Raw genomic sequence first — 20,223 nt, 5'->3', positions numbered from 1 at the left:
GCCGTGGTTTGACCGGTCAACTGATGAATTTTAGAAAAATAATATAAAAATTCGAAAAAGAACAAAAAATCATGAATTCAAAAATGTTCATGGATTTGGGAAAACTTCACAAATTTGGAAAAAGTTCATCAATTTTGAAAAAAAGTTCAACAAAATTGGAAAAGTTCATTGAATTTGCAAAAAGTTCATCAAATTTGGGAAAAAAGTCATTGGTTTTGAAAATGTTCATCAATTTTCAAAAAATGGTTCATAAAAAAGGAAAAAGTTCATCAAATTTTAAAAAGAGCTCATCAATTTTCAAAAGTTCATCAAATTTGAAAAAAGTTCATCAATTTTCAAAAGTTCATCAAAATGAAAAAAGTTCACCAATTTTGATAAAACTTTATCAAATTCAAAAATAGTGCATTGATTTTCGAAAAACTTCATACAAAAATGTAATACGTTAATCCATTTAAAAAAGGCAGAAGAGAAAAAAGAAAAAAAGAAAAGATGAAAAAAGAGAAAAAGGAAAAATAAAATACGAAAGAATAAAGGGAAAAAGATGTAACTTGTCTCAGAGGACTGGGTGACCCGATGGTGAGTGTAGCGCCCATCGATGTCGGAGGTCTCATGTTCGATTCTACCTATGAGTGCTTACATTTTATGAAGCGAAATAAAGCCCAAAGGAACAGATATTGTGCAGTTAAGTTGGACATGATGAAAGCATATGACCGCGTCGAGTGGAACTATCTTGAAGCTATTATGACCAAGTTGGGCTTCGCCCCGTCTTGGGTGGCTACAATTATGCGCATGGTAACCTCGGTAAAATTTTCAGTTCTTTTCAATGGTGGCAAGCTTGAGAAATTTTTCCCATCAAGGGGAATCCAACAGGGTGACCCAATTTCTCCATACCTGTTTTTGCTCGCAGCGGAGTGCTTTTCGTGCCTTTTAAAAACCCAAGATGAATCATCGAACCTCAGTGGAATTCGAGTAGTTCCGTCGGCACCGCCAGTGAGCCACTTGTTTTTTGCAGATGATAGCCTGCTGTTTGTCAAAGCCAGTTTTTTTGGAGCAAATCAGTTGTCTTCCTTGATGGAAAGTTATTGTAATGCCTCGGGCCAGAGGATAAACCTATCAAAATCCTCAGTGTTCTTCAGTAAGGGCTGCCCCTCCCCGCTCAAAGCCGAGGTAAAGAATGCACTAAATATTACAAATGAGTCACTATCAGATAGATACCTGGGAATGCCATCTGACATGGGTAATTGCAAGAATGGTGCTTTAAAATTCTTAAAAGACAGAGTCTGGAACAAGGTCAAAGGGTGGATGGAAAAACTTTTGTCTGCGGGGGGCAAGGAAGTTTTGATAAAGTATGTGGCTCAGTCGGTCCCTGTTTACTCCATGTCATGTTTCAAATTGCCGCATGGCCTTTGTGAGCATTTCAACTCTTTGATCAAAAAGTTTGGATGGGGAAGCAAAGAAGGGAAAAGGAAGCCAAGTTGGGTCTCCTCGAGCACGATGACCAAGCCAAAATATTGTGAAGGGCTTGGTTTCTGGGATATTGAGCTTTTCAACTTAGCTCTCTTGGCAAGGCAAGCATGGAGAATTTTAATGGACCCAGACTCCCTCAGCGCACGAGTTCTAAGGGCCAAATACCCCCCATGAGCTGATCTCTTAAATGCTGAGCTCGGCTCGGCTCCTTCTAAAATTTGGCGGGCTATAATTGAAGGTCGCGATGTTCTCATGCAGGGCCTTATCAGACGCATTGGTGATGAACTCACGACACATATATGGGATCAGAATTGGCTCCCGAGACCAGCCAATATGAGATCTATAGCTAGTCTGATTGCTAATCCACCACAATGGGTCAGGGATCTTATTTTGCCAAGCGCATAATGGGACCGAGCTGCAGTCTCACAGATCTTCTTACCTACGGACGCACAAGCAATCACGTCTATAGGTAGATCTACCAATATCGAGGCGCATAGTCTCGCTAAGCACGCTTTTGGTCTGGATTTTGGGCGCCATCTGTGGCTTATAAACCCACCAGACATTCATTGTATCCCTATGAACTTCTTTGATTAATAAAGTGTGTTTAGACTAAAAAAACCTCGAGGTCCTTTTTTGCGGTATATATAAAAACCATATAACCAAAGGGGTGATGGGCCAGTCCGTTAGTACCGATGGAAGAGGGAGGGGTGTGCGCTGCGCCCGTTAGCAGGAATGCCTGTAACGGCGCTTAAGGCGCTGAATAAGAACTAGCAGGTCCAATCCCTCATTCTCCCAAATTTTCTTCCCTTTTTCTTAACTAGCACAAATGCCCGACGATTTTTATCAATCAAGGTTGGCCGGATCGTGGATCTATGTCGTGGAAGAATAGTCACTACAAAAGGATGGATCATTTGAGGATTGTGGCATGGGCTCGAGACGGGAGTATGATTTCAAGTAAATTAATTTAACTGAACAACATTAATTTTGGATTATTAGTTCTAATGGACAAGAGGTGGCAAATTCATTTTTGAAGAGAAAATGCATTGGTTGAGTTTGTTGAGTTCGTTGGTTGATCCCCCACCCCTAGCACCCGACGACTTTGATGTAAAGCTATGAACACCACCAGCCTCCTAATCGATTAAGGATGACATGAAGACACCACCCTTGCCATTGCCATTGACAACTCAATCAAGGGCTAGCTGCTTGCTAGTGGTCCAAATCTTCTACCAGAAGCTTCCATGCCCATCGCCTTCGATGCTCACACAGCCACAAGCTGTCGATTCCGTCGCTAGGGCTGCTTTGTTATGGGCAAACTGTTAGACATTTACTTGTTTTAACTACAACAATTAAGTAAAAGAAGCACAATCCACAATGCCATATTATCTAGAATAACAAATTATGCATAATAGCTCATTTTTTCTATGCAATAACACGATATTCAAAAAATAAATAGCCGCTTCTTTTATATATACGCACACAGAACAGAGAGATGTGAGCATCGCCATTGACGGGTGAATGGCCAGGTAGAGAATGCAAATTGGTACTTTTGGATTTTTGGATGAACGAATGCTTATGATGGCACATAACATGATCATATGTTTTGGATGAACGAATGCTTATGATGGCACATAACATGATCATATGTAGCTAATTCTCTAGCAAAACCATGAAGCATTATTGCCTATAACTCATGAAAATCTCACATGAAAAACATTAAAATTAGAGGTATTTTATGTGAACTAAAAGGGCACATTTCAGCATGATCTACTGTTTTATAATTAATAACTTATAGGTAAATTGAAAAAAAAAGCTTCTGGTGGAGGAGAAAACTAATTGGAGCAGCGGATGCCGGATGATTGGAAGTTATATCTTCTTTCTTTTAGGGAGATTAGAAGTTGTATCTAAGACCGTTGATGTCTGTGTTCATGTTTAAATTAGAATGGCACAACCAAAAGTGGGCAAGGCCACCAGCCATCCATGTCGTCGCCGTGTCTGAGGCAGCTGTACGCACTCGGCACTCGCGCAATGGGTGAGTCCGGTGTGCATGCCAGCGACTCCATCTTGCGTAGGAATTTTATTTTCAAACCAAGTAGTGGCCCCTGTTGCCCAGCTTGCTTGGTTCATCTTTACGCACGTTGCATGCGCATGAGCGTTCACGAATTTACGCACATACTGCTCCGCTGTCACAAGGATTCCAGCGGCCTGCATCCACCAGCCAACGCCTATGCACACACAACCTCAAGCCCGGACACCGTCGCCGAGGAGACGATGACTGCGCCGTGCGTGCAGTCGGTGACGACCCCGGCGCTGAGGTGCAGGCGGGGGGTCAATGGCGCGCCTGGCATCGGCACTGACGGGTGTTCATCAATGCAGTCGACTGCGGGAACTCCGGCCTGCTGGCCGCCTCGTTGCCAGCCGCCACAGTCCGCACAATGTGACATTGATTCTTTGCATTTTATGGCTGCGCGTCTCTAATGCATCAGGACGAAGTCTTTTTTACAGCCAACCAACCAGCCGTGCATGTCCCCCTACTCTCTGCCTCTTTATGTGGTCTCTTCTTTCTTTTGAATTGGATTTAATCGATGTCTCTTGGCTGCTTTAGTACAACTCACGTGCGTATATTTTTTTTGAGGCAATTCAACGAAGCTTTATTAAGCCGTCATCACATTAACAGGGACGGAAAGAAGGTCTCCTGGATGGCCTAACCAAACATGGCGGCCAACACCGAGCGTACGTACATGCTTCGTCAAATTGTGAGCTTCAAAATTGGAGCTCCTACGTTCATGGACTATGTTACAGAAATTGAAAGAAAGGGAATGATTAAAATCTCTTGAACTATTGCACCGTAGCTAGGTAAGTTTCTCTTCTGGATATCTTCCACCACCACCTTGCAGTCCGGCGCTATTTGAATATTCTGAACATAAAGATCATCAGCTAATGCCATCGCTTCCCTGATGGCAAGTGCTTCAAGCGTTGGAGGGTCTAAAATATTTCTGAAGACTAGACCCGATGCACCCAAAAAAGCTCCTGACTGATCTCTGCAAATAGCGGCAATTGATCCGCATCTCGCCCTAGCGACCGAAGCATCCACATTTATCTTCACAGTTCCATCTACTGGAGCGATCCAAGAAGACACCACCGGCTGTCGGGCAATGGCCTGCTGCTTAGGGCTCTTCGAACTTACAGTCTGTAGCTCTGTTAAGAACGAAGCGATGAACCCGTGGGTTGCATGTGGTGACTGGAAAATTTCTTCGTGAATCGCCTTCCTTCTCGCACCCCATATAGCCCACAGGGTTACAACCATCCTTACAAAATCATCTGCTTTCAATATTTCATGCAGAGCAAAGATCCAGTCCTTAGCACTTTCATGTGTGTGCACACACATCCTCTCAACCAAATCTTCAGGAGCCAACGCCCATACACTACGTGACATAGGGCAGGATAACAAAGCATGTCTCCAGATGTCGCGAGCGCCACACAGTCTGCACGTTTCTGTTGTGGACATGTTCCGATGATTCAATAACATCCCGCAGGGAATTGATTGCCTTGCTAGTCTCCACACAAACACCCAGAGTTTCGACGGCACCTGGATGTGCCAGATCGAAGTCCAACTGCTGCTCTCGCTCTGACCCATGGATGTTTCCGTTTCTTCAGAAAGCCATCGCTCCCGACCGAGCTTGGTCCGCAGAATCATCCTATACGCTGATCGTACAGTGAATATGCCTCGGTTCTCCTCATGCCATGCCCAAAAATCAGTGACTGTACGTGTGCAAATAGGGATCTGTAGAAGCAGGAGCAGGCCCATTAGAGAAAGGTCGAGGCCCACCCGGTTGAGGCATAACGGCCTTTGGACTATATTTTCTCAATCGCACAAAACGAACGACCAGAATTTTTATATGAATAGTACCACCTCGCCAGATTAAAAAAATCATCTAATCATGGGACGAAACCAAAAATATTATCTTGCTTTATTAGTAGGTACTAACACATATGCCCGTGCGTTGCAACGGGGAAAATTAATGTTTTGCACAAGCATAATGTCCCACAGTATCGGATTCATTATGAAGAACATGTTGCAACGCAACATCGTCCTTCTACAAAATGAACATAAAAAAATACGTCGCAATTTAGTCGTGTTCATATTTTCTTTGCGGGACGTAATGTCCCACTGATTCATTTAAATACAATCCTTTTTTAATGGCATTTAAGTATGATCCTTTCATTAATTATCATGAAGTCCTCACCCGTTTTAGTCAGGAATCAAATCATTTCTTTTCTAATTTAGTAGCCCAACACTTAAGGCCTATAGATCTTCTTTTAATTATCCAACCTTTTTACCTCAAATCCTTCATGTAGAATTTATTAAGACCACAATCTTTCTAATACTTATTCCACCAATTTACCCATAATTCTTTTTTTAATTAGCCACATTCGTTTAAATATTATATTTAAGCCCACAATCCTTTCTTTACTAGGTCATTCGTTTAATTAGCTCTTCCTAAACATGAGCCTTGGACCTCACCCTTCCCCATCTACAGGAACGAAGGGAGATTTGTGTGAACCCCGGGCTCTCCACCTCGCCGTTGCCGAATCGGCATCTCCCACGCCCTCCGCCGGACGCTCCGGCGGCGGGAGGACGGGGGAGGCCCGATTTGCAGCGTGTACATAGTGTAGGAGTGCCTAGGGAGCCAGCCGGTGGCGTCGTGGAGGCGGCGGTGCGACTGGATCGGCTTTTTGCAGGTGTTGGTCTCCCCTTCGACGACGAAGTTCGGTCGATGTAACGCCCTCGATGCGGCTATATCTCTCATGTGTCGAACCACGACTTAGAGGCATAACCGCATTGAAAGCAATGTCGCAAGTGAGGTAATCTTCACACAACCCATGTAATGCATAAAGGGAAAGAGATACATAGTTGGCTTACAATCGCCACTTCACACAATTACATTAATAAAACATTACATCATCCAGATACAATCAAGGTCCGACTACGGAACCAAAATAAAAGAAGACTACCCAAAAGCTACACAGATCCCCGATCGACCCCAACTGGGCTCCACTACTGATCAACTAGAAACGGAACAACATAATGAACGAGATCTCATCGAGCTCCTCCTTGAGCTCGGGTTGCGTCACCTGCACAGTTCATCGGCACCTGCAAACTGGTTTTGGAAGTATCTATGAGTCACGGGGACTCAGCAATCTCACACCCTCGCGATCAAGACTATTTAAGCTTATAGGAAGGGTAAAAGGTATGATGTGGAGCTGCAGCAAGCGACTAGCATATATGGTGGCTAACATACGCAAATGAGAGTGAGAAGAGAAGGCAAAGCACGATTGAGAAAGTATGATCAAGAAGTGATCCAAAACTACTTACGTCAAACATAACTCCAACACCGTGTTCACTTTCCGAACTCCGTCGGAAAGAGACCATCACAGCTACACACGCAGTTGATGTATTTTAAATTAAGATCAACTTCAGGTTTTCTACAACCGGACATTAACAAATTCCCATCTGCCCATAACCGCGGGCACGACTTTCGAAAGTTCAAATCCCTACAGTGGTGTCCCAACTTAGCCCACCACAAGCTCTCACGGTCAACGAAGGATATTCCTTCTCCCAAGACAATCCGATCAGGCTCGGCATCCAGGTTATAAGACATCTCGATAATGGTAAAACAAGTCCAGCAACACCGCCCGAATATGCCGACAAATTCTGATAGGAGCTGCACATATCTCGTTCTCATGGCACACTCAGATGAGCAATTCGTACAACTAAAACCAGCCCTCGAGTTTCCCCGAGGTGGCGCTGCAAGGGTCTCTAGTTTGGACCAACACTCAGAGGAGCACTAGCCCCGGGGGGGAGGGGGGGTTAAATAATGATGACCCTTGAGTCTGCAGAACCCAAGGGAAAGAAAAAGGCTAGGTGGCGAATGGTAAAACCAATGTTGGGCATTGCTAGAGGAGTTTTATTCAAGGCGAACTGTCAAGGGGTTCCCATTATAACCCAACCGCGTAAGGAACGCAAATCCGGGAACATAACACCGATATGACAGAAATTAGGGCGGCAAGAGTGGAACAAAACACCAGGCATAAGGCTGAGCCTTCCACCCTTTAGCAAGTATATAGATGCATTAATTAAATAAGAGATATTGTGATATCCCCATATATAAACATGTTCCTACAAGGAACAACATATCCATGTTCCAACAAGGAACAAACTTCATCTTCACCTCCAACTAACAACGCTATAAGAGGGGCTGAACAAAGCGGTAACATAGCCAAACAACGGTTTGCTAGGACAAGGTGGGTTAGAGGCTTGGCTCAACAATATGGGAGGCATGATAAGCAAGTGGTAGGTATCGCAACATAGGCATAGCAAAAGAGCGAGCATCTAGCAAGCAAAGATAGAAGTGATTTCGAGGTTATGGTCATCTTGCCTGAAATCCCGCAAGGAAGAAGAACGAGTCCACGAAGAAGACAAACGGACGTAGTCGAACGGGTCCTCACAAACGCGACGTTATCGGAACCAACCCGAAGAAGCAACACCGGAAAGAAGCACACAACATAGTAAACAACCAACACATGAACATGGCATGATATGCGGGATGCGGTATGCGGTGCATATGCATGATTTGGAAAGGAATGATTGAACCTGACCTCAACTTGGAAATCTAAGAGTGCCACTGAAAAGGTGAGTTGATTTCGGTTGAAATCGATATAAAGATCACCGGAATCGGATGCACGGTTTGGAAATGGCAAGCAAAACAATTATGGCACCGGTCTGCGATAAACATCAAGTAGCCATCTAAATGCATCAAGAACAACAAGCTACAACACTCAAACATAGCAACAAAATACATGGCAGGGATCCACTCATGATGCTTGACAAAAGATGAACACTGAGATACGGCTAATTCACTGATTAACAGGTTCAAACAAGCATGGCAAAAGAGCAAATGATAACAGGTTTTAGACTTGGTGAAATTAACACAAGTCGGGAATTTATCATCAGGAAGCAATCTTTAGAGCATGAAAACTACATGCTACAGGAACATAACATGGCAAAGCAAGGCATGACATGAAGCTACTCTAAGCATATAACAAAAGTCCCTTAGTGACCATGAGTCAAAAGGGATCAAAAAATACAATTGCAAGCATGTGAACATAGCAAAAACATAAACAGATTCAGACTTAGTGAAAAACTGGAGCATGGCAAAACAGATTAACAAGTAGGCATGTTAACGAGCTCGATGCACTCACTACGAGGAATTGCATGACAAACTAAGCATACACCCATCAATAATACATGGCATAGAAGCTAGACATGGCAAGAACAACATCATAGCATGCACTGATCAATAGCAACAACCTCGGCAAAATCGCTAAACATGTTAACAATTTGCCAGGTACATTTTATAGCAAAAGTAGAGCTCGATTGACTCAAGCTAGGGTGCTCCATAAATTCAAACAAAGACATGGATGGATAGAGCACCACAATATTAACAAAACATCCTTACTGATCATCCTCAAAAGAGGCACGGATCACTAGAAAACAACATGAACATATGGCATAAAAACAATATCATGACAAGGACTTAGTGAAATTCTAAGTCCCTGAAAACAACATCATTGAGTAAGCTACTTTGCATGCTTGTGCTAGTCACCATAAAGATCACAAAAATACATGGACCTGGGCGACGCCACGATCGGAGGCGGCGGAGGTGCCACAGGCGGCGAGGCGTGGGCGGCGCCGGTCAACTCGTCGGCCGGCGCGGTTCAAGGCGAGGCGCGGCGGCGGAGCAAGATGGCGGGCGGCCGGCGACGGGAAACGGCGGCGGCGCGGGGCGCCCGAGGTGGCGCGGACGACCAGGCGGGGGGCGCGGCACACCGGGCCGGGGGGGCCGGATCTGGGCCTCCCGGGCCCGCGCGGGAGAGGCGACGGCTCGGGCCAGGTGGCGGCGCCTGAGTGGAGGAGGGAGGTGGCGGTGGCGACGTGGCGACGGGGTGGACGCGTCCGGCGGCGGAGCGGACATGTCCGGTGGCGCGAGGAGGAGGGAGACTAGGGTTTGATCTGCGTGGAATTTTCAGAGGAGAGCATATATTTATAGGTAGAGGGAGCTAGGAGTGTCCAAATGAGGTGCGGTTTTTGGCCACGCGATCGTGATCGAACGCTTTAGATTATGGAGGAGGTTTAGGTGGGTTTTGGGCCACTTTGAAAGGGTGTTGGGCTGCAACACACACGAGGCCTTTTCGGTCCCTCGGTTAACCGTTGGAGTATCAAACGAAGTTCAAATGGTATGAAACTTGAGAGGCGGTCTACTGGTAGTAAACCAAGGCCGCATGACAAGTCTCGGTCCAATCCGAAAACGTTTAACACCCGCACACGAAAAGAGGTAAAAGGGGACACCGGGTGACATAGGAGCGCCGTATTGCAAAACGGACAACGGAGAAAATGCTCGGATGCATGAGACGAACACGTATGCAAATGCAATGCACATGATGACATGATATGGAATGCATGACACGCAAGAAATGACAAGGCAACAACAGCGAATAACTCGAAGACACCTGGCACATCGGTCTCGGGGCGTTACAGTGGAGCTCCGCGGTGGACCAGCTCATTTCTTCGTGCTCGCTGCTCGGTGGAAAGGCCATGCACGATTCCCCCGTGCCGGAGATCGAGGGATGGCGATTCCGGCGGTTGAAGATCTGGAGAAGGAAGGCGATGTTGAGCGGTGCGACGACGACGACGGCCATGGGTGTAGGTCCTCAGGGACCGTTGATTGGAGACTTCCCGTTTCGCCTGGGGCTGCTTCGATCCAAGGCGTCAGCGAGCAGCAGCGAACGACGCGTCACCGGCTCGTCCACGGCGCATGCGTAGTCCGGTTGTAGAGGGGCTTGGTTGTAATTTCCTTTTCTGCATGGACCTTTCAGTAATTTGGCCGTTTTAATATCAACTCATTTTCTCGCAAAAAAAATAAACATGATGACTGCCACTCGTATATTTAGAGTGAATTGGGATTAGTAAATATGAAAGGTGCATAAGTCTTTGATTGTTACATTTAAGAGATAGATAGGAGGTCTTGTGTTCAATTCCCACAATGTTGATTTATTTTGACCCAATTATTTTTCGTGGTCTCTCTATGAAAGCCCATAAAAGGCCCATCAACATACAAGTAACTGGCCCAGATCGCTTAACGTGTGTAAATCAAACGTAAAGAACTAAACCAAACCAAGAATACCTATTTCCTTTAATAGTAGGTATAGAAGATATAGATATAGTGCGCATAATGGGCCGGCCTAACTGCTGTAGCCCTTGAGCGAGACATCCTACTGTCTCTCTGAAAGCGAGATATAGAGCATAATTGATTTGCTACCAACATTTGATATTGTCAATATTTGGCAAGTCAACATTTGTCAAAATCAAAAGTTGCCAATATTTGGCAATTTTTTGTGAGATTGACAATGAAGATTAGCAAGCAACCAATCTCTAGTCAATATTTGGCACTTGCCAAAATTTGGCATGCCAATTTTTAGCATCAAACCAATTATACTAATTTTGAGGGGAACCAATTATAGGCCCCTTTTGCTTTGTAGAATTTTTGTAAAAATTCTATAGGATAGGATTTGCAAAGAAAAAATTTCTTTGAAGCCTTTTGGTTTGTAGGAATGGATTCCTATTCCTATGTACGATAGGAATCAATCCTTCACATTTTGAAGGAAAAAAAATATTAGCCTAGATTCAATGAAAAAATCTTATCCTATACACCAAATGACATCTCTTTCTCTATAGGAATTGACATGCATGTCATCTCACTTCCTATGCTTTTCATATTCCTATAAAATTCCTATCCTATGAACCAAAAAAGGCCTAATAGTCGCCGCGCTCTCAAAGGTCTCCAAAAAAAAAACTGCCGAACAATCTCTACGTGGGCTGCTACTCCTCATGGGCTGAATAGTTAACAGCCCAGTTCTGTGTATCCCGTCCACTTCGGCCCTTCCCTACCCTTCCCTCCGCTTTTCCTCTCACACACCGGCCGCCGCGGAGGGAGAGAGCCGAAAAACCTCGGAGGCGGAGGGAGAGGGGACTGGGAGGAGATGCAGATCTTCGTGAAGACGCTGACAGGGGAAGACGATCACGCTCGAGGTGGAGAGCAGCGACACCGTCGACAATGTCAAGGCCAAGATCCAGGTCAGTCCTCCCCTTCTTTTCCCCGTCTCGCGGGCTCGCGCGCGTCGTCCCGCGCGAGACGAGACGATGGCCCTGTATCCGTTTCAGTCCCCTACCGAGTTCTGCGCGTATTGCCCATCTACTTGCAGTTTCCTCATAGTTTTAGTTCTGCGTGGCATCAACACTTATAAGGTACCTCTGTTCACTAATGTAAGGCGTTTTGGTTTGGACTGCCAAAACGCCTTACATTAGTGGATAGAGGGTGTATGTTATTGTATGAACAGTTTCTTCCCTGATTATAGTTATAAGAGACATTGTTGGACAATTTTTTTTCGAGAATTAAGGGGTTTCCCCCAAATTTTCATTTTCTGAAAACTGATAACACAAGCATTCACGTGGTGTCCGCTGAAGCACAAGCCCCAGCGTCACAACCCAGGTCCACAAACGACCTCCTTACAGCAAAAACATCTAACCAGCAGAACCACCAGGATCCTATAACAGGTTGCACAGCCGACAACACATCACAAAATAGAAAACAAATTACAGCTACAGCCACTGCCTGCAGAACGATCACTTGCGACCAAAACCACCACATAACGTCTACCATGACTCCAAAAGTTCCTGTTTCCTGCAATCATCCAGCAATTCTGATTTCTGAGGACCATTGGCGCCCAGCATCTTCTCCTACTGAAAATGTCAGCTACCACCTGCAGCAGTAGTCTTGCCCCTTTGACCTGCGCCCCTCGTAGTTCTGGCCTCTGTAGCAATTTCCAAAACTCTATCCAGTGAGCAGACTGCGTAGTAATACTCGGTGGAATTGTTGGCCTATTCATGTTTAGATTTGTACCGAGAATATTGATCGCTTACTTAGGTAGATTTATCATTGATGCAGGACAAGGAAGGCATCCCGCCAGACCAGCAAAGGTTAATTTTTGCTGGAAAGCAGCTGGAAGATGGACGGACATTAGCTGACTACAACATTCAAAAAGAGTCAACACTTCATTTGGTCCTGAGGCTCAGGGGTGGGACTATGATCAAGGTGAAGACACTCACTGGTAAGGAGATCGAGATCGACATCGAGCCTACCGACACAATTGATAGGATCAAGGAGCGCGTCGAGGAAAAAGAGGGCATCCCCCCTGTTCAGCAGAGGTATGCTTCTTATGCCTTGAACTTGGTGTTTATGCATTATTAGTGGTTGCTTGGTCTTTAGCTCCTCGACTTACCTAGTAGCAATTGCTTTGTGTCATACTTCAGTTACCCTCTTAAATCCTGTCACATAGGCTAGCTCTCCTTGCTTGCATCATGTTTAAATTCCAAATACATTTGAAGTGGGGATGATCAAACCCTAGCACCAAATTAATTCAAATAGGTTCAACTTTAAATAATTTTCAATGAACCCAAAATGCCCTACAAAAGGTGAAAACCTCAACCATTGATGATGCACATTTTTCCATGGCATAAGTGGGCTTTGAATTAACTCAACAATTATTTGAATTGGAGTTATTACACACACACACACACACACACGCACACATATATATATATATATATAAATTATAGCTCCAATAATTCTGAAATTGTTTGAGGGCCTCTGGAATATCTCAGTTGATGCGCACAATTATTTTCAGAATTTACAAAAATGATTTAGTGCCAGGACTAAATCAGCATAGAAAAGAAAAATAGAGAACAGAAACAAAATAGGAAAAGCAGTCACAGAGAGAGTGCTCACCTGCGCAGCCCACCTGGCCAGCCTAGCCCACCAGGGGCAGGGGAGTCTTCTTCCCCACCGTGCCAGGAGAATGTGGGTGTGTGTCCCGCGCGCGCGCACGCGTCGGCCACTTCCACCCTGCCTGCTTGCCTCCTCTTCGCCCCGGACGACCCTGGACCGTGCGTGAGTCTCAGGGTACTTAATATGGTTTGATGGAGCTAGATCTATGTGCCTTAGAATCGGAGTCCCAACAAATCCGTGCAAAGAGTGAGCATGCCTTTGTGTCAATTTTTCCCTTGCCATGATAAAAAAATATAGCAGTTATTAGCATCCCTAAAATCTTGGTAACGTGGATTATTTCTTCAGTCTGTTATCATTTGATCTTGCTATGCTTTTGGGCCTATGACTCTATGAGTATATTCAACTAAACCTGACTTCGAAGCAGTCCTTTCTCTGATACTAATAATCTTCAAAACAGGACTAGGTTAACCTTTTTTAGCTTGCCGACTTTAATGGTTGAGAACATCTGTACATTAATTGAGGGAAATTTCTTCTCGAACTAATTATATTGTTGGGCATCCTATCCTAGTCATAACACTGCCCTGTTTCAACCCGAGTTTAGACTTGAAATCCTGTAATGTTTACTAGCACGTCATCCTTACTCTGACTGTTGCTTTTGCAGGCTCATTTATGCTGGAAAGCAACTTGCTGACGATAAAACTGCTAAAGATTACAACATTGAAGGTGGTTCAGTGCTCCATCTTGTGCTTGCTCTGAGGGGTGGTCACTAGATACAGTTTCATTTCAACTAGGAATATATTCACAAGGAGAGCAGTTTTGCTTATGCTATTTTCGTCCTACCATTGTACTTGGCTTAGAATCATGCACTTGACATGATTGGAGTAGCAAGTTATTGGTATGTAGGTAACTAACGAAGCTATTTATAAGTATATGAGCTCTGTCATCTGATTATTTGTCACTGGTTTCGCTGCCTCTACTTTGAACCAGAAACACACATCAAAGATGCTGAATCCATGTTTTCCTCTTCTTCTGCAGCTGAAAATGTATAATTAATTAATTAATTTGATCAAGCGGATTATAGTACTGACCCCTTGCTCCTTATGTAATTTGGGTATCAGCACCCAGCCACCCATGTACTGCTTATTTACTATCCCACTTGCTTTAAACATGTTTAATTCTATGCTGGACTATGATCACTAGATTTGACGCATTTTTCATTTGTAGCATGACTGTGCAATCGTATTTTAATGCCTAATACTCCCCCTGTTTCAAAATAAGTGTCTTAACCTTAGTACAATTTTGTACTAAAGTTAGTACAAAGTTGAGACACTTATTTTGGGACGGAGGGAGTACTAAATAAAAATAGTTCACAGGCATTTACTCTAGAGTGTAATCAGTTTGTGAAATGGGGAATCGATTCTTACTGGCCACAAAAAGTATTTTCGTTGCTCCAAATTGCGATTAGTTATTCTTATATTAGAAATGTTCATGTTTTTTGGGGTGTTATTGTAGATGAGGATATACGATAAGAGCCGTCGCCACGTGTGATCGTACTATTGATTGTTGTAGTTTGTCTATACTGACAGGAATTTCATGGGGATATACTCTCGTGTCAGCGTTGTGGTCGTAATGTAGAATAAGTTCAGCGTAGTTGCAAATTACAAAGATAAGCATGTCATACATTCATCCACGATAGCTATGATGAGGAAATACTTTATGTGTTCTATAAAGTAAGATAAATTGATGGGCACATATCATCATCCTATTCATCACAACAGTGGGTTCCACTATGATTTTATTGACCTAATCGTTGCTCCTTCTTGGAGTGTCTGACATGGTAGAAAATGAAAATCTATAGCTTCCAATATATTTCTGACACTAGCCGCATTCTGCAGAACGAAGCAAGACTGATGTAATAGGGTGCGAGGGGAAGGGAGTTATTTGGAGAGTGAGTACCAATAGAGACTCGCCGAGTGCTCCTGGACAACCCATTTAAAGAATATATTAAAATAAATATGCATGCTCCTCTTTATTCTTTTGAATCTATTGCTTTCCAAAAGACGCAGATGCCTATCTTGGTAACGTTTTCATTCAGAAAATAGTCTCTATGCCTGTTGGTGTAAAATAATATGTTGAGCTACACATTACCATTCACTAACTACTTTTCGGTCTTACCCTCCTTGTTCCTTGATTCCTTCTAGCATATGTATATTAGACATTTATTTTTCCTTTTCAGTTATTGTTTTGGTACATTCCTTACGCACCTACAAGGGCGTCTAAAGTGGATTGCTGTTGTGTATCCCTTTCTGCCCCTTTTTTATGTAAGATCTTTTTTTTTCCTCGAGTGGCTCACTATCTGATTGGACTGATATTTTGTTTTTCCTTAGCCAAATTGCGGTTTATATTAGAATTAGGTGCATAGTGTCATGCAAGCAGATTGGACTTATTATGCGCATCATTGTCCATATTGCAGTCTTTATTAGGCTCAGGTATGGTGTCATGACAGTCATAAAATTTATTCTCAATCTGCATATGATAGCCAACAATAGATATGCTTTTGCCTTTAATTTGTAGCCTCTTATCCATGGAAGTTCTTTAGACCAAGACAAATGCAAAAAATGTTCTTTGGGTAGTTTTGAAAAAATATACAAAGATGTGACATAAAAAATTCAATTCATTTCTAACAAAAGAATAACTATCTGTTTGTTTTCTTAGTGCACTTGGAAAGAACTATATGCACCTCTATTCCGACTTCCATATGTTTTGTCTTTGTTGCATCAGCAGTTGCTCCATTGAATGTGTCATGTAGTTTATCCTAGGTTGCGTTCCATTCTTTATTTATAGAACATATTCCAAACCACCTGATTGTTTTTTGTGCGTCAGATGTGTCATTCTATACATTTCTTTCTTTCCAACTACTACCTTGTTTTCCTTCTTTGCCGTGCTCTTATTGAAGGGCGGTAAACATTCCAGACTCCGGAGAGCAAAACGATACTGGTGCAAACCACTGATGATTAATTTGTTCATCATTTGTGTAGATTCAGTTGTTTCTGTTTTGATTGTCTGAAACGCTCTGGCCAGGGCCGAATTCAACTGCTATATGTTGATTAATATCTGAGCTCCTTTTTATGCCTTATGGGGTAGGTACGATGTGGTCTCAAAATGGATACTTTCTTTTGTGGACTGGCAGTTAAACTGGACCCATCAAATTGTTGTACTCAGCCTTCTGTTTCTGGGCTTTGATGTTAGCATATCTGATCTTGTGCAACAAAGAAGATTTGGCTGGAATATACAACCAGTGGAACCATTACTTATTACCATTCTTTTGTTGTGTTCATACTATCATTGATATGCACTACATAACTTAGCGACATCTGGTGATTGCTACTTGTTTTCTGATTAGATACCCTAAATTATTGTTAGTAGGTTGCTGTTAATCTCCATCTGTAACACTTGACCCTCATCACCTGAAGTTCTTCATTCTCGCTCCCCCCCCCCCCCCCCCCCCCCCCCCCCTTTCGTGGGTGTTGTCGTCATGACAATATATGCTTCGATTCCTTCACAACGAGGTTTGGAATAATCCTTGCCCGAACTGTGGATGCAGCAAGATTAACGTCAACACGGACAGTGCGGAGGCTGTTTCATCTTTGACAGATGGTAATTCTTCTTCAGTAGCAAGTGCCATCTTTGATGACTGTTACTTCATGTTTCTAGACTTATTTTGTCTATGATCATTGTAATAGAGAGAGTAACCAGGTAGCTCATGAATTGGCTAGAATAGCTACATTTTCTCCTCCTAATCTCTGGATGGACTCTGCCCCGGAGGTGGTGATATCTCCCTCCGGTCCTTTTTAGTTCGCATATAAGATTTGATTGAAGTCAAGCCCCGTAAAGTTTGACCAACTTTATAGAAGAACGTACCAACTTTCACAATCTGAAATCAATATCAATAGATGTGTCATGACTTAAAGTTTCATATTGTATAACTTTAGCATGGCAGATGTTGATATTTTTTCATATAAATACGGTCAAACTTTGTGAAGTTTGACTTCAGAGAATTCTAATATGCAGAGTAAAAAGGACCGGAGGGAGTAAATGATGCTACGATCCTTATGAATGAATGAAGGAGGAGATGATTGGCAAAAAAAAAGTTTGAATATAATAAAAAATATGTCCCTTAAAAGAATGGTTTCATAAATTGATTCTCAATATCATTTTTTCCTATTCTGCAGTGGAACCAAAGTGTCAGTTTCTCTTTTGGCTTATAAAATAGTTAATATATTGTACATGAAGCCATCTACTAGTATTTCTATCTGTGAGACAGATGAACAACCAAGTTCATGTTGACAGAGTCAGAAGCTGACCATATTATTGTTCTTTAGTGTCCAGGGCTAATTTTGGTTACTGCACTACCTGGGATGCTGCATCAATTTGCACCATACAAATGTCAATTCTAGCTATGAGAGTATGATGTATCTACACCGTCGGTAGAAATCAAAACGGACGACATTAATTCTGGGAGGACGTCGGCGTCAGAACTCCCGGGGATCCACGAACAGGACGTCAGCCGGCGGCGCCGTCGTCCAGTCGTCGTCATCGTCGCCGGCATTGCCGGCACCGTCAGCGGCGACGCCGAGCTTCTTGACGCACCAGACGTCCTCGTCGCACGAGAAGCTAGGCCAGTGCGGGACCGCGGCGGCGGCGGGGTCGTCGGGGCCGAGATCGGCGGCCACGACGGCGCAGGCCGGGTTCTTGCGCGCGACGTTGTGCGCGTGGCGGCACAGCGAGCGGAGCAGCGCGGGGCCCTCGGGCCCGGACATGCGGAGGCCGTAGAGCAGGTACGTGCCGAACGGGCGGAACACGTCGGGGAGCGACGGCACGCGCAGCCACGGCGCGTGCTGGTCGAGCGCGCGCGCCGCGGCGAGGGACGCGCGGAGGAGCGGCGCGGCGCCGCCGACGCGGAGGCGGAGGGAGCGCGTGGCGTCCCAGACGCTGAGCAGCGCGAAGGACGGCGGGAGGGACGGGTCCGGGCCGCGCTCGACGGCGAGGTACGTGCCGAGGGTGAGCTTGTGCGCGAGCAGCGCCGGGAGGTCGGCCGGGACGAACTCGGCCGGGGAGAGCAGGGCGGCGTAGGCCGCGGCCGCGAGCGGCGGCGGCAGCTGCAGCACGCGGTGCGCGCCGGGGACGCGCGCGCGGTGCCGGTGCACCGGGTGGCCGAGGAACACCGGCCGCCGGAACGGCGCGTAGCCGAAGCGCCCCGCGAAGAGCGCGAGCGAGGCGGCGTTGGACGCCGTGGTCGCCATGGTGGCGTGCGCCGCGCCCCTCGCCGCGCACCACGCCTCGGCGCGCCTCACCAGCTCCGTCGCGATCCCGAGCCGCCTGCACGCACACGTACACACAGCCCGTACAGTGAGCCACCACACCGTAGCTCCTCGCATGTGCAAATGCAGCTAGCCACACGCACACGTGCGCGCGGTGTGCCATGTCGTACAAATACAATTTTTTTTTGTTTACCTGTGGGACGGGGAGACCCTGAGGCCGAGGAGGCAGGCCACCTTGGCGAACTGCTGCTTCGTCTTCGTCATCGTCTTCCCCCGGCTCACCGTCCGGACGCAGGCCTTGATCACGCCCACCGCCTCCCCAGCTCCTTCCTCGCCGTACTCGGCAACCTACAGCACCATATTAGCATTATCACACGGTCAGTTAACCCACCCTGATGTGTGTACTTCCTTAGCACATACTGTAATTTTGCTGCACATCGCTGTCAAAGGAGTGTCGTGTAGCCAGACAAGTGTCAATGGCAGCGGGGGCAGGCGTAATTGTTGCACATACCAGCATGACATAGTCCGGCGAGTGGCGCACCCGGGCGAACGGGTCGCCGATCTGCTCCACGTAGAGCGACATGCCCCTCTTCTTCTTCCTCCTCCTCCTGCACTTCTTGGCGCCGCCATCGTCGTGTTCAGCGTCGTCCGCCTGGTCGTCCGAGAGGCCGACCTGGCACCGGCGCTCCAGCTCCTCCACCGCCGCCAGGTCCCTCTCCATGTCGAACTCCCGGACCCGTATCGCCATCGTGTCCTTCCTACTCTCCTCGCCCTCGCCCATGTCGAATCAAACAATCTCTCTCTCTCTCCCTCAAGCTTCTCTACGAGCACAATCAATCAATATATGATTACAGCCAACTTTTGCGTGGTTTTGTGAGACTGTAGCAATCTCTTGGTGAGTGCTGCTGCTGCTGCCTGTGGTCTGCTTGGAGGGAAGGAACTGGGAATTTATACACGTAGGTTGACAGGGAGAGGGGGGGAGGGTAGGAGAGGGCCGGGGGCGCGGTGGGGCCGGCCAGAAATAACAGGGTGATATACAAAGGGACACAAGGGCACTAAAATAATCTTGCATCTTGGTTAGTAGTAAAGTGGTAGTATGAGCTTGTGAGCTTAGTGTTTGATTGAGTATGATGGCAAGCCAGTCCCGAAATAAAATATACGCCTGTTCTTATCTGCTCTGTCGCGCGATGTTTCGGGGCACATTCAGTTAAAACCTGGCTTGGGTTTCCGCTAGTGACCAGCGGTATCAGTTCCAACTTTGTGCTCCATTATTGATTTGTGCTCCCGTAGGTTTTAGTGCTCCAGCTGATTGTTGTACACTACACGCATACGTACGTACGTATAAGCGGATGACGGAGGGGATGAAGATGCATCTGTTCAAGCCAATCTCCTGTGACATTATGATATCTGTTCTTTTCTCATTTTTGAAAGCACTTCCATTCATGCTATATTCTTGCTTAGTTTGATATAGCAATGTAATTGTTTTCTGAAATTGAGCAGCGGTTGGAATTGTTTTCTGAAATTGAGCGGCG

At 45.4% G+C, this 20,223-nt stretch overlaps 1 protein-coding gene and 1 pseudogene across 1 annotated transcript; one reads left to right on the top strand and one right to left on the bottom strand.

Moving 5' to 3' along the window:
• The first annotated feature begins 11,565 nt into the window (after positions 1-11,565).
• On the top strand, positions 11,566-14,450 carry LOC125515539 (annotated as a pseudogene).
• Positions 14,451-17,578: 3,128 nt separating this feature from the next.
• LOC125515287 (probable N-acetyltransferase HLS1-like) lies at positions 17,579-19,597 on the bottom strand. Its single transcript, XM_048680732.1, has 3 exons — positions 19,203-19,597; positions 18,885-19,039; positions 17,579-18,749 (listed from the first exon to the last, which is right to left on the bottom strand). The coding sequence occupies exons 1-3, from the start codon at positions 19,470-19,472 to the stop codon at positions 17,903-17,905; spliced, it is 1,272 nt and encodes a 423-aa protein (XP_048536689.1). The 5' UTR covers positions 19,473-19,597; the 3' UTR covers positions 17,579-17,902.
• Positions 19,598-20,223: the final 626 nt, after the last annotated feature.

This window comes from Triticum urartu, chromosome 6, assembly GCF_003073215.2.
Source record: "Triticum urartu cultivar G1812 chromosome 6, Tu2.1, whole genome shotgun sequence".
Classification (NCBI taxonomy): Eukaryota; Viridiplantae; Streptophyta; class Magnoliopsida; order Poales; family Poaceae; genus Triticum; species Triticum urartu.
This window is presented reverse-complemented; position numbering and strand designations above follow the sequence as displayed.

Bases quoted from the DNA above. Each gene is read 5' to 3' on its own strand.
- LOC125515287 (XM_048680732.1), bottom strand. From the start codon at position 19,472: ATGGGCGAGGGCGAGGAGAGTAGGAAGGACACGATGGCGATACGGGTC. The intron at 19,040-19,202 runs GTATGTGCAACA...ATGGTGCTGTAG, and splicing joins CGCCGGACTATGTCATGCTG to GTTGCCGAGTACGGCGAGGA. The intron at 18,750-18,884 runs GTAAACAAAAAA...GTGTGCGTGCAG, and splicing joins AGGGTCTCCCCGTCCCACAG to GCGGCTCGGGATCGCGACGG.